The sequence below is a fragment of the Phocoena sinus genome, chromosome 8, assembly GCF_008692025.1.
Source record: "Phocoena sinus isolate mPhoSin1 chromosome 8, mPhoSin1.pri, whole genome shotgun sequence".
Taxonomy (NCBI): Eukaryota; Metazoa; Chordata; class Mammalia; order Artiodactyla; family Phocoenidae; genus Phocoena; species Phocoena sinus.
In genome coordinates this window covers 99,757,459-99,772,678 of record NC_045770.1, presented here as the reverse complement: position 1 = coordinate 99,772,678, position 15,220 = coordinate 99,757,459, and the positions used below count along the sequence as shown (strand labels likewise).

Here is a 15,220-nt window from a genome sequence, read left to right as displayed (position 1 = left end):
CCCCTCACGTGGAAGTTGCCTGGATGCCTCAGTCCAAATGTCCTTGATCCTTGATGATGTTTCCTCTCCTCATTTTTCCATCTTCTTCCCATCTTTCCACAAAAATCCCTGTTGGCCTCTCAATACATTTAAGAGCATATGTTTCATAGAACAATTCTAATTTTCTGATAGAACAGTACATCTCAGCCTAAAAGTCTAACGGATGTACTATTAAATGTATCCCCATGCAGTTAGACTCCTATGGTCTGTGTAGGTCATTGTGCCTTGTAGCCAGGCTAGCATATTTTTTATGTCAGGTTCATTGAAATATAATTTACATGCAATAGACTTTCTCCTTTTCCAAGTGTACAGTCCTGTGAGTTTTGACTAGTGTATAAAGAAATGTAAACAGAACCATAATCAAGCTAAGAGCCACTACCAATTCTTGGAATGTTGAACTTTTCTTTTTTTCTTTTTTTTTTTTTTTTTTTTGCTTTATAATTGAACTCTAACTCCATGATGTCACTAAAACTTACTTCCGAAGAAAAAGAATTCCTACTCTCACCTGCCCCGCTCTCCACTTCTCAAGGAAAACAGAAAGGTGTTTCCAAGAAGAAAATAAATCAGCATTTAAGCATATGACTTAATACTAACTCTTTGATGAGTTTTAATTATACCAAGACAGGCTTTGCCTCTAGCAAAACTGCAAACAATGTGTTGATTACTTGTGTGATTATATTGGGTTTTGTAAGTGTTCTTGGTGTTTATTCCTCAATCACATATAATGAAACAGACAATGAACATATAAACAAAGACTGATACTTCTGTGGAGAATCTGTCCAAGCTACCAGCTACAAACTTACCAACACAGAATATTTAACAACAGAGACATTCTTGCAATTTTATTCATTGTTTATTTCCAATAAGGACTGGAAATGATTTAAGTGACACCTTAACCAAAATAATTATGTTGAAGCTCTGAAATCTTTGCATATTTGATTTTTAACCCTACCAGCTCTCATCATTTATTGCCCAACTCACAGGAACCAATAATACATTTTATATGCATTTTCCTTTCCTGGGTGATGATGGAAGCATTAGGGGATAGGAAGGTTTCATAAAATATCTGTAGATTGAAATATTGAGCTCCTACTGCCTGGGAGGTTGTTAAGACTCATGGCTGACTTTACCTGAGTGAGAAATAAACTTGTGTCCTTTTAAGCCACTGATATTTGAGGCAGTATTATTGTAGCAGAACCTAATCAACACTGTTTGATGCAGGTGAAGAAACAAGTTTATGCTGCTTTATACAACTGGCACAATGAGACTCAAATCTGAGCTCATTTACTCCTAGATTCCAGCTGTTCCAACACAGTCAAGTTACCCTAAATTATTATTCAAGAACAGGCCAAAGACCATCATTTCCTCAACTTAAAAAAAAAAGCACACAAGTTTCCATGAGCAAATAGGAAAAGAAAAAAGCAGTGTGTGGAAGGGAGAGGAACAAAGGGCGTACTCATATATTTTTGAATTAATTATAAAACTGAAGACTTAATTTAAATTCGAATATAGTTTCCATATATTTGAATGAGAGTGAAAAACATTAAATTGAATTCAGTCAGAAAGTAGATCCCATAGTCACATCCCACCCCTTGCTTTCATTTTCTCAAATGCTATTTAAGGTGGTCTTTGATTAATTATCTAGTTACCGTGACGTCTCAGCTTATCATGGGCAATGTCCTAGCCTCAATCTTTTCAATTTTAGTAAAATTATTACTATCCATACAATTGCCTGAGCCAGACACCAGGGTGTCATGCTTGATCGTGATTTATTTCTTACCCTACTTTAAATCCATTTGGAAATTCTTTCTTCCATCTCCAAAGCATATAGAAAATTGGTCTACATATTTTCTATCTTCTCTACCACAAGCTCCGGCCATGATAACATCGTCACTTGCCTTAATGTCAAATTAAATTCTTACAATGCCTCCTAATTACTGCTCTAATCCATGTTCATAGGGTAATGAGTGATTTTAAACTATAAATCAAATCATGTCACTCCCTGCTTACAACGCCTGCAATAGCTTCTCATTTCACTGAGATAAAAACTATATGTTCCTTCTGGTGGCCTTAAGAGGTTCCCCGTAATGATACAAGTTTTTGTGGACATGGACATTCTCTTTCTTCTTTTGGTAAATGATTAATAAATTTGTTAAAAGATAATGTACAAAGCCCAGTCACAATTAATGGGTACTTTTAGTTTTTGTGAAGGTAAAGTTAGAAGTTGTATAATTAAAAGTTAACAGAATTTAAGAGTAATTAATTTATATGTTTAACCACTGATGTGTTTTCCTCTTAAATAAATTATATTCCCTGTTGTACTCTCTGAGGAAGAGAGGGAAACTAAACTGAACTCTGATTGAACCCCATGAAATTGACATTTTTCTGCATCAAAATAAGCACTTCCAAATGTTTTAAAGTAATAAATACAAATAATACAGAGAAAAGAGAAATAACTGAATTCATGATATTTAAGGAAGATGGGAGAGTTTGTGAAATGAGAAATGGGACTGGAGTTGTTCTAGCTTCTATTATTCAATGTTCATATGAGTTTAAGACAAACTGCTTCCCCTTTCTAAGCCTACCTGACATTGCCTATATAATGCAGTGGCAGGATGAGAGGGCTCAGGGCCACCCTGCACACTCTTCATATTTTAGCACGAGAATATTGAAGAAACTTGTTACCTCACGCCCAATAATTTCCTTTGCCTTGAGCAATCACTCATCCTACTCTATATCCTCCCAAATCTGTTGGCATAAAGTAATTTTAGTTCCAGATTCAGAAAGAAGCACTCTCTGTCCATAGCTAAACTTCTTAAGTTTTATTGAGGGCTGTGGAACTGCTTTAACGGCTATTGTTTTCTAGCAACTGAAGTTCAGCAACTTAAAGCGATGGAGGCAGTAGAGTGTAGTGGTTAATGGCAGACAGATCTGGATCCAGATCACCCAGTTTTGTCTTTATGTTTTTCCAGCTTTTTTAGAGGTATAATTGACAAATACAAATTATATATATTTAAGATGTACAATGTGATGTTTCGATATACTTATCCATTGGGAAATGATTACCATTATCAAGCTAATTATATCTATCGTCTCACATAGTTAACATTTTGTGTGTGTATGTGTTGAGAATATCTAAGATCTACTCTCTTAGCAAATTTCAAGTGTACATTATTATTTATTATAGTCACCATGCTGTACCTTAGGTCTCCAGGCTTTACTTATCTTATAACTGAAAATCATACTTTGACCAACATCTCTCCATTTCTTCCACTCCCCCCCCAACCCTGACCACCACCCTTCTACTCTGTTTCCGTGAGTTCCACTGTGTTAGAGTCCACATGTAAGTGAGATCATGTAACACTTTTCTGACTCTGTCTGGCTTTTTTCACTTAGCAGATTATGCCTCAGTTTCATCCATGTTGTCACAAATGGCAGGATTTCCTTCTTTTTATGGCTGAATAATATTCCACTTTCTAAAGATGTAGATATATAGATATATCACATCTTTATCCATTCATCCACTGATGGACAGTTAGGTTGTTTCCATATCTTGACTCTTGTGAATAATGCTGCAATAAACTTGGAAGTGCAGATATGTCTTTGATATCCTGTTTTCACTTCCTTTGGATATATATCTGGAAGTGGGATTGTTGGCTCATACGGTAATTCTATTTTTAATTATTTGAGGAACATTCGTACCGTTTTCCATAGTGGCTGAAGCAATTTACATTCCTTCCGATATTGTACTCGGGTTCCCCTTTCTCCACAGCCTGCTCAACACCTGTCTTCTTGAGGAGAGCCATTCTAACAGGTGTAAGGTGATATCTCATTATGATTTTGATTTGCATTTCCCTGATTAGTGATGTTGAACACCTTTTCATGAACCTGTTGGCCATTTGTATGTCTTCTTTTGAGAAAAGTCTGTTCAGATTCTTTGCCCATTTTTATATCTGGTTATTTGTTTTTTTTTGCCATTGAGTTGCAGGAGTTCCTTAGATCTTTTGGATGCTAATCCCTTATCAGATGTATGGTTTTTGCAAATACAGTCTCGCATTCTGTAGTTTGCCTTTTCATTTTGTGGTTTCCTCTACTGTGCAGAAGCTTTTTAGTTTGATGTAGTCTCACTTGTTTACTTTTACTTTCGTTGCTTGTACATACAGTGCTATAAGCAAAAAATCATTGCCAAAACCAATGTCATGGAGCTTTCTGCCAGTTTTCTTCTAGAGTTTTAAAGTTTCAGATCTTCTGTTTAAGTCTTTAATCCATTTGGAGTTCATTTTTGTATATAGTGTAAGGTAAGAATCCAATTTCTTTCTTTTGTTTTTTTGTATGTGGGAATCCAGTTTTCCCAACATCATTTACTGAAGAGGCAATTCTTTCCCCATTGTATATTTTTGGCATCTTTATTTTTTTATTTTTTATTTTTTTAGTAATTTATTTATTTATTTTTTGCTGTGTTGGGTCTTAGTTTCTGTGCGAGGGCTTTCTCTAGTTGTGGCAAGTGGGGGGCCACTCTTCATCACGGTGCGTGGGCCTCTGACTATCGCGGCCTCTCGTTGCGGAGCACAGGCTCCAGACGCACAGGCTCAGTAGTTGTGGCTCACGGGCCTAGTTGCTCTGTGGCACGTGGGATCCTCCCAGATCAGGGCTCGAACCCGTGTCCCCTGCATTAGCAGGCAGATTCTCAACCACTGAGCCACCAGGGAAGCCCCTAATTTGATCTTTAATAATCAAATATGAAGTATATTCAATTAGTTTTAAGACTCAACTTTACTAATTAATTAGGAAAACCCACACAAGTTAAACTATCTTCATATAAAAGGACTTTGGCTTTCCTGGGAGTTAGTATGTTAAATTTTAGTCTCTGGCACATTTACATACCTATCTCTTATTTTATTCTTCAAAAAAATGTTTTTAGAAAATATTTATTGGAGGTTTATATCAATTAAATCCTGTTGTCATTGAAGACCTATTTCTGAATCTACTCTATAGAACTAAAAATAAAATTTAATGGGTGATAGGATTATCTGATAGTCAACATTAAATTAATAAGACATACCCCTAATAAATAAAAGTATCTAAAAATTCACCTTCACTGAATCAGGACCTTCACTGAATTAGGGGTTTTAGGCATCAGATACCTAAAGAAAGGTTTATAGCAATTATTTTTGTATAAAACCATTGTTTTTCCAACAAAATTCATGAGCCCAATTTCCAAGTTTCAATTTCTCTGTAAATATGGAGTCAGTTTGACTAGAATTTAATAATCCTAACTCTTCTGGTGTTGTCTCAAAATCAGCAGTAAAGGGACTGGGATCCAATTTTATTTCATTATCTGTAGAAACTGGTGTGAGCCACACTGATTTCCTAAAGAGAAGAGAAACAGAAAGCAGATAGGGTTGGCATACTTGTTACCAGGTATTTCTGACTGTAAATTTGGGGCCAAGCTATTTTTTTTTTACCACTGTTTAACATCATGATAATTTTCAATATGGTTATTTAGGGGTACCTGCACCCTCTGGATAATAGATGATTTGTAATACTTGTCTTAGTAGAGTACCAAAGCACCCAGTAAAACAGACTTAGACAAATGGATCCTAAGAACAGTAAAAGTTGTCAAAAGCTTAATGCGACCCAGTATACTGGTGACAGAGGTGTGTTGTGTGTGTGTGTGTGTGTGTGTGTGTGTGTGTGTGTGTGTGTAGCAGTAAAGTTCATGCATCAAAAACCTAATCATATACCTTTGTTGGCCTAGTCTTCATTTTTAAGAAAGAGAGCCGCAAACAATATAATAATATTACAATCAAAATAGAAATGCCTTAGTTATCACTCTTAATCTGGTAGCCTATGGAGAAGCAATAGCCCGAGGGGATTAGGTTAGAACTTTTTACATTACTCTAAGCACTGGCCAGTATATAGGAATGAAAGTGTATGTGTGAGTGAGTGAGTGAGTATGTGTGTGTATGTATGTGTGTATATGTGTCTCTGTGTGTATCTCTGTGTATGTGTGTGTGTGTACACAGAATCAACTGTTAATTTCTATTTAGGGGTCAGCTACTCCCCAGAGTATCACTGAGTCTCTCAGCCTTGGTCTTTCCTTAAAATAAAGGGAAGATCAAGAATATTCAACGGGCTTCCCTGGTGGCGCAGTGGTTGAGAGTCTGCCTGCCAATGCAGGGGACAGTGGTTCCTGCCCCCGTCCGGGAAGATCCCACATGCCGCGGAGCGGCTGGGCCCGTGAGCCATGGCCGCTGAGCCTGTGCGTCCGGAACCTGTGCTCCGCAACGGGAGAGGCCACAACAGTGAGAGGCCCGCGTATCGCAAAAAAAAAAAAAAAAAAGAGTATTCAACAATGTGGTTGTACTCGATGCCACTGAATTATTCCCTTAAAAATGGTAAATTTTCTCTTATGTGTATTTTACAACAATTAAAAATACCAATTCTCCCTCACCCCCCAAAAAGGGACTCTGATGATGTTAAAAGATATTGCACATTTGCTCTGAGCTCAAAATTCTTTTTTCATGTCAGCTATTTCCATATATTCAACAAGGATAAAATTTTTCCTTGTGGTTTTCAGGTGGTTTCTAAGATTTTTCACTCAGATTTATAACACTCAGGGTAAATATTTCAGTGGCATGGTGAAAGTGTATCAGGATATACTATTCCACTTGGTGTCAAAGTTCACGTGGAGTCCTTTTGGGATTCAGCCTCTCGGTTCCACAGAACTGCAAACAAACTGCATTTAATGATAGGCTGATAAGCCTTTCCTTTCATGTATGTCCATGAGTTAGTATTAAGATGAAGAATTGGTTTTCTCTTAACTGTTTAGTCATTTACTCTCCTAACACACTTACTAAGGTGACTGAGGATTTGCTTTAAAGTTCAGTTACTGTAAAATAACCTAGTTACACAAGATTATGTAATGTTTTTATTCTAAGATGAATATTTTAAAATTAAAAAGTACTCAAAATATTTTTAAATGCTAATTTGGTGTTCATTTGGACTTATGCTTATGAGCGAGTCATGTTATACTCTCTAAAATCTACACTTCTGTAGAAGCACGTGGTAAGTAAAGGTGAAACTAACATATTCAAAAGGAGTATGGTCTATTGGACTCACCTAGAGGCAGAACATTCCAAAGGGATTGTCTGATGGTCACAGTGTATATTCCTAGGGTTAAAGTACACCTCTGTTTGAAAAAGGAGAGTATCCTCCGAAACAACCTGGGAGAGCACACAGGTTAAGTAGAAGATATTTCTAGTAACAGAGGGGGCATGTACACATTTGAATAGGAAGTAGAAAACATTCAAGGTCTCAGAAATGGCTACTGTCACTTTCAGGTACATACAAAGGTCTGACAACCCACTGGGACAGAAGAGGAGTATTATCTGTAAGAGTGAACTTAAAGTACCTGGAAGAAAATCTCAACAGTACATAGGAGCAAACTGAAACTGTTACTCAGAGCTATCTTTATCATGCATTAACAAAGGGTTTTCAGTAGTTCTTCTGAGAAAGACGATTTGGAGATCAAATAACAGAGTGGTTTAAAACATAAGCTTTGGAGGGGAATCCTCTTGTTTGGGCATCTAAACTACCACCAACTGGCTGTGCACCCCTGGGCAGATTATTAAAGCACCTTCTGAAGTTCTAGCTCCCTCATTTCTAAAATAAAGACAACATCTAATTCACAGGTGACAGTTTTAAATAGGCATTGACCCCAAATACTTTTATAGTATGAATATAAATTGTTTAAATTTGGGAATCTATGAAAAGATAACACCCCAAGATAACAGCACAGTTTTAAGATTTGTGCCTGGCAAAATAACTGGCAGAGATTTTATTCCAGTAAAAATCTTGTCTGCATAGAGGCACACATCCTGAAAGAGCAGGGGTGAATATAAAATACCTTCCCAGAATTGGTGACCTCTCACATTAGGAACATTGAATGGAATTTAAAACTATCTCCTGAGCTTTAGTGAAATACGACAGAAGCCTAAAGACAACTTAAAATCAGTTCACTAACGAGTCTGGAAATCTGTGCTTTAAGTCTTATGCACAAAGAGGACTCAATATTCAGTGACCAAGTACGGAACTGTATCATCGTCTATCCATAAATTACTGTAACCAGAAGCAAAATTTGTTCTTAAACAACAAAGAAAACGAGGACAATAATTTTAGCACCAGGCATAAAATTGTGAAAAAATATCTAGGTTTGTTTTTTGGTTTTGTTTTTTTAACAGATAATCATTATTCTTACCTTTGTCCTGATCCCACAGTCGTGCACAGGGTATATAAAATCATAGGTATATGTTTGTATCCGAGTCACAGGGCAACCCGATCCCAGATATGATTCATCAGCAAATATGTACAAATTGCTGCTGCACGCACATGGGCTTACAGAGACCATCAACCAGTCCATAGAACAACTTATTTTCACTGCAGAAAGAATCATATGAGAAAAGGTCAGATGTATATTTATCTTAAGGGGGAGCTCAAAGAACATCCAGCTATGCCGTTTGTGATAAAAGATATTCCTTCCTCTGGCAAAGGTTATCACAGCTTAAAGAACAGCATATAGGGGGTTTTCATATTACCACTACTTTCCAAAACAGCTGCATAATGATAGCCTCAAATAAGTAAATTTCAGTTCCCCCTGCCTCCTCTTAAAGAGCATGATGTAGTTAGGACCACACAGAAGGGACAGAAGTCAACTACAGTACATTAGAAGAGTGATGTATTCTCTGTAATACTTTTCAAAGAGGGAAAAGGAGGAAAGTTGGTATGGTAGAATTCATATCTAGAGCAACCAGAACCAGAAACAGTCATAGCCACAAGAGGAAATAGTCTGAAGAGAGAAAATCTACTGTCTGGGATGGAAGTTTTATGAAAATTTTAACGTAAAACCCATCCTATCCTTTACGTGGAGCGTCTTCAGTAAGTCATAATAGTCACTATTTCTAATTGAGTCATTTTCCCTTTGGAAATGAAGTGTACTGGATTCTGACTTAGTGTGCTAGATAGTCATTAACCAGAGGTTCTCGGGGGATGACCAGAGTTAAATTTCATAGGTCCTTCTGTTGTTCAGAAGGAAAGTCAAGATTTATTAGCTTTAGTATTTAAAGATGCATGATAAGTAGTCGGTGGGGGGGAGGGGTGTGGAACCTAATAAACTAGATGGTAAAACTTCCAAATTGGAGGAGAACAAAATAGGATGAAGGACAAAAATAAGCAAGTTTCAAACAACATAGAAGGAGGCAAAAAAGGAAAAGGTAAAAAGACAAAAAAAACAAATCAAAAAAGACAAAAGCAGTAAGATGGTTGCAATAAATTACAAAGTATAGGACTCCCCTGGTGGTGCAGTCTTTAAGAATCCGCCTGCCAATGCAGGGGACACGGGTTCGAGCCCTGGTCTGGGAGGATCCTACATGCGGCGGAGCAGTTAAGCCCGCGTGCCACAACTACCGAGCCTGCGCTCTAGAGCCGGCGAGCCACAACTACTGAAGCCCGCGTGCCTAGAGCCCGTGCTCCGCAGCAAGAGAAGCCCCAGCAATGAGAAGTCCGTGCACCACAGCAAAAAGTAGCCCCCGCTCGCCGCAGCTAGAGAGGGCCTGTGCACAGCAATGAAGACCCAACGCAGCCAAAAATAAATAAAATTTAAATAAATAAATTACAAGTATACTAGCAATAATAATGTAAATGAACAAATGTTCAAATGTAAATGAAACATATTGTTAAAAAAAATGAACAAAATACTCCAGGCCAAATCACCAACAGAAGAATGATGAAATAAATTGAAATGCATTTCTATAATCAAATTCCATACAACATGGAAAATAAATTATAGTTGTACCTATAAACATATAAATCTAAAAACAATTATGAGAAAGAAGCAAGTCACAATATACACCTTATATATCTATTGACACAAGTGAGAAATAAACACTTTTAAAAAGCTTTTTTTCCCAAGCAAACAGACTATTCTTGGATATCCAGTCTATATCCTATATTTATTAAGGTATTAGAATCATAACCCAAAACATGACTCTCGGCCTCATCTGATACAGCCTCCTCGTGTTTTACAAAAGCTAGAGTAACAGGGTTTAAAGCTTATCTTATTTTGACGTTAATATAAGCAACTGTAATACAACCTATCATCAAAGCTAGAATAAATACTTTGAACATGGATTTTATTTCTCAATTTTCTTTATATTCCCAGTGAAACAGAACACAGATACATATATATATTTGAATCACAGCCCTTGCCGATAGTAGTACCTGCACGCAGGACTTCTAGATGAACAGAAATTGCAGAATTTCTACTTTAAGAAAGGAAGGACAGGAGAGTGACAGCCTGGCTGGTAATCTCACCTTTAGGAAGACACACTTCTTGCTGCTGGCCGGACGGGGTTTGAATTCTGCAGACACACCTTTATTAGCTTAAAAGAAACTGGTAGACTGCAATACAGTGTATTCATGAGTCAGTGAAGGCCACCAAAAGCAAAGATTTACAGTCAGCTTGAATATAAGTTCTGCCAATTAGACTGAATGTACTTGAGGACTCAGACCAAGATGTAAACCGGGCTGAAATGGTTAAGTTCACTCCAGGGGGCAATTCTTCCGGGTAACTGGAACTTAAGCTACAATGGGTTGGGGTGACATTTAAGACAAATTTCCTAGACTCTCATTGGTCTCCTTAGTTACTACATATGTTCTGAATATAGCCACAACCAAAGCATTTGCACGTCAATTCTCTTTGGAACCTAACAAAACCCAGAAAGTAAACAAAGGTAGTATCCTCTTGTTCCACAAATAAGTAATTCAGTCACTGCCGAAGTCTGATCAATGCCTCCAGTCCCCCACCAGCATGTCTTTAAAGGCAGAAGGAAAAAATGAAACAGCAAAGCAGCAATAGGAGTTTGACTCAGGTACGATGATAACTAGCTATTATCTCCTACAGGAAGAATATCAGGTGATGAGTAAATTGGTAAGGGGTTCCAAGTCTAAAGCCTTACTTAACAGCTGCATTTAGAGGATATCTGGTGAATGGGTATGGGGTCAGAAAAATTATTAGGAGGCAAGATTTTCTTCCTAATGCAATTTAGATAACTTGTCACTGATGCCAGTCTTGATAGTACATTATGTGCCAAACATTATAATTGGAGTTTATATCTCATCTAAAAATTACTTATTGGTACATGTGCTCTAAGACACAAATCATAATCATAATTGACTTTGACCGTATACTCTTCACAGATTTACTTAGTAAACTCTTCCTCTCTGGTAACTATAGAAATGCTAAGAATCAGATAATTTTTCCACAGCAAGAACTCATTAACTTCTTTCCCTATAGATGAATCTTAGTTTAGGAATTGACAACAGGTGGTCATTGGAAGAAATAAACAAGTGTCTTTAAAAATGACCATCTGATATATGTAGCTGAAAGAAACAAAGACACGAATATGAAAAGCTACATGCACCTCAATGTTCACGGTAGCATTATTTACAATTGCCAAAATAAGGAAGCGACCTAAGCATCCATCAGCAGATGAATGGATATAGAAGATGTGGTATATATACACACACAATAGAACACCACTCAGCCAGAAAAAAGAATGAAATCTTGCCATTTGCAGCAACATGGATGGACTTGGAGGGCACTATGCTAAGTGAGATAAGTCAGACAGAGAAAGACAAATACTGCATGATATCACTTATGTGGAAGCTAAAAAATACAATGAACTATAATGAGTATAACAAAAAAGAAACAGACCCACAGATATAGAGAACAAGTTAGTGATTACTGGTGGGGAGGGGGGCATATAGGGGTGAGCAAGTGGGAGGTACAAACTATCGGGTGTAAGATAGGCTACAAGGATGTATTGTACAATATGGAGAATATAGCCAACATTTTGTAATAACTATAAATGGAGTATAACCTTTTAAAATTATAAAAAAATAAAACTTTTAAAAAATGACCATCTGCCGTCAATATTTTAGTATCTCAAACTTCTCACAACTAAACCTAACATGACTGTAAGTAAGCTAGTCATGTGTCAGAGGGGCTAACTGTCATTTACTATCTTCTTTTCTATGTGACAGTGCTCATTTACATATCCATTGCAAAGTAATAAAGATCACACAACGAAAATAGCTAGTCATTCAAATCTTGAGAAAAGTTTCCAAACGAGTCATAGAGACCTAGTAGGCCTTGGAGGACATCCAGGATTCTCTTAAACACTTTGGAAAATCTGAATCTTCCCAGCATGAAGAAATAGTTCTACGATTAATGAGCGAGATACCTCCAGCACATTTGAGCCTGGAAGTTCTTGGTTTTTAAGGATAAATCATCAAGAAAGTAAGAAAATGTAGGGAGATGTTTAAGAAAAAAGTAGGCTTTGGAGAAGGCAGGTGTTCTACATCAGTGTTTGTAACCTCCAGATCACCTCTCTCCACGTGTTCAAAATATTGTTCTAACGTCAGCTAGATAAGATTACCAGGGAAATCCTTCCTAAATGAATAAAGGTTCCAACAATTGGATTAGGATAGATTCAAAAGGGTAAGTGGATATGGACATACAGGAAGTCCATGCTTCTGGCTTCACTACTTTTTGTTCATACTAGTTTTAGGGTCAAGTTTCAGTTTGACATTCTGAGCTTGTGTCTCAAGTAGCTGAGAAATTGTTTGAGAAAAAGCCTGAGGAACATGCATAGCTGTGCATACACTAACTGAGGTAGAACCTTCCTTGCACCCAAGCATCATGTACCATAGCCAGGCCTGAACACCCTACTCACCCTTCCCAGATAACTGGAATTCTTCTCTGACTCACAGGTCACTGCCCTTTCTCCACATGTATGGAATTAAATGATTGAAATTACTGAAATGCCAATAGTTAACTGCCACAGGGTGAGCTGCAGTAACCTAGGCATTCTGAAAGATTCATCTTAGGTAAAATGGAAAGATCAGAAACTAAATGTGGTCCTTGTTCAGAAAGGGCTTATAGGCCAAATGGGTAAGAAATTCACATATCATTTCCCCAAAAAAGACCCCACTTCAAGCAGAAGGAAACAGGAACATCAAGTGACTTTCAAAAAAACTTAGAGAACACAAAAAGTAATATTGAAATGCTGCCTTAGAGTAGTTGAAATTTAGTCTGGCCTTGAAGCTGGGAAGCATCTGGATAACACAAAAAAAATGGAGACTACACCAGGTATAATAGAAAAGATATTGAATCAATTTATAGACAGACCAGACACTAATTTAGCTTTATCCTATTGGCTTTGCAGAACTGCTGATGAATTTAACATGAGGGAAGGCCAGATAGAATTTTAAAAGGAACAAAAGAGCAGTATCATCATCAAGGGGAAATAAGAAGGGCCTGGAAGCAGGAAGGTCAGTAAAGATACAATCAAATATCTTGCAATACCACCAAGTACTGGTAATTGGCAGTGAGTTCAAAAGGGCAGAGCCTGAAACGTAGAGCCGAGGACTATTTCTGAAGAATCTCTGCAAATGAGGATCCAGATAGAAGATCATAACACAGAAGAAAGAAACATCTCAGACATTTAGGCAGAAAGTTAAAATGTGTCCTCAATATAAAGACTCGAGTCCAGTTGGCCTGAAAGCACTTCTTTTCTAGCAAATGGTAAGATCAGATCTCTATAGGGAGTAGAGCACCTGCTTGGAAAGATGGAAAGCAGTCATTCTGAGTAACCCTGCAAGGAAGCATTCTCTAATTCATTTACCGTTGATGTTCTCAGCGCAAGGCCAAATCAAGGCAGCAAGGAGAATCAAGATTTCTGAAGCCATAGAGACCTCCATGTGAGCAGACCCCCAGCCCAGGACTTCTTGGGACATAGGAAGTGGTAACAGCTTACGTGATTTTATATGGCATCCCATGCTCAGCTGCCTTCATTTTGCTACTTAGTTAGATCACCCACGGGGTGGTTTCCACAGTGTCAACCAACTAAAACCTGAGACTCTCCTGATTACCCCAACCCTGATGCTCAAAGAGGCCCATCAGGTGAAGAGTGCTAATTGATAACTGTGTGTGCCTGAGGCCTGTTAAAATCATCTGAGAAGCTGGCAAGGCACACACTTCCAAAAAAGCTAAAGCATAGAAAACTCTTTTCACTAGGTGATTTTCAGGTGTCATCTAATATGCTGAATAACCTAAATCGTACATATTTGAAATCAAAAGACTATTATTTCTTAATTTCTACGGGTTTGGCTGTGGAAGAATCAGCAGCAGAGATGATAAAGTGACTTTAATTCCTGAGACAGAGACCTAAAGAAAAACCGTATTTTTTTTTTTTTTGTTCGCGGGCCTCTCACTGCCGTGGCCTCTCCCGTTGCGGAGCACAGGCTCTGGACGTGCAGGCTCAGCGGCCATGGCTCACGGGCCCAGCCGCTCCGCAGCATGTGGGATCTTCCCGGACTGGGGCGGGAACCCGCGTCCCCTGCATCGGCAGGCGGACTCTCAACCACTGCGCCACCAGGGAAGCCCCAAAAAGCCGTCTTTCTTGACCTCAAGAAAATCCACAAATTCATCTCTGTTAATTCTTCCATAAATTGTTCTAGTTACTCTAGTTGGGTCAAGCCTTAAAATTATTTGCTTATAACACAAGATATACACACACACAATATCATAAGGGTAAATATATATATATATTTCTCCTTATGTTTTATATACATATGTATTATAATTTTATATATAGTAAACATAAATTCATTTTAATAGTTGGAATAAAAGTTCCAGCTAAAGATCTTTCTTGTTTTTGCTAAAATGTCAATCGTGACATTTTTAGTTTTAAAGTGAACTTGGAAATCAAGGCTCACAGTAAATAAACTTCAAAGAATCAGAGTCGAAGGCCTATCATTGTTTTCAGTGACATCTGAATTATATTTTCAATGTTACAATCTGCTTTCAAATAAGCACGTGCACAGGGCTTCCCTACATGTCACAAAAAGGACTTTTGTTTCCAACATCACGTCCTCTAACGGAGAGTGAAACCCCAGAGCGGGGACTCACACAGTTCCTGCATATGGAAGGCCTAGAGAACCCAGTCACCAACTACAAAGACAAAAGAGAGCTGAAGAAAGACAAAGATAAGTCCACGTTACTATTTTGTCTTTCATTTTCTTTTTTTAAAAAACGTTCTCCTGATGCTATTAACATTTC

The 15,220-nt window shown here is 37.7% G+C and overlaps 1 protein-coding gene across 1 annotated transcript; it reads right to left on the bottom strand.

Moving 5' to 3' along the window:
* Nucleotides 1-5,204: 5,204 nt before the first annotated feature.
* Nucleotides 5,205-14,300, bottom strand: LOC116758401 (oocyte-secreted protein 2-like). The gene is made up of 4 exons (XM_032641209.1): nt 13,785-14,300; nt 8,300-8,478; nt 7,162-7,265; nt 5,205-5,409 (listed from the first exon to the last, which is right to left on the bottom strand). Exons 1-4 carry the CDS (start codon nt 13,936-13,938, stop codon nt 5,205-5,207), a joined length of 642 nt encoding a protein of 213 aa, XP_032497100.1. The 5' UTR covers nt 13,939-14,300.
* Nucleotides 14,301-15,220: the final 920 nt, after the last annotated feature.

What these genes read in the sequence shown, in the direction of transcription:
- LOC116758401 (XM_032641209.1), bottom strand. Translation starts at nt 13,938, where the DNA reads ATGGGATGCCATATAAAATCACGTAAGCTGTTACCACTTCCTATGTCC. An exon ending in ACTGTGGGATCAGGACAAAG is followed by an intron (nt 7,266 to 8,299) that starts GTAAGAATAATG and finishes GTGCTCTCCCAG; the next exon opens with GTTGTTTCGGAGGATACTCT. An exon ending in TTGGAATGTTCTGCCTCTAG is followed by an intron (nt 5,410 to 7,161) that starts GTGAGTCCAATA and finishes TCTTCTCTTTAG; the next exon opens with GAAATCAGTGTGGCTCACAC.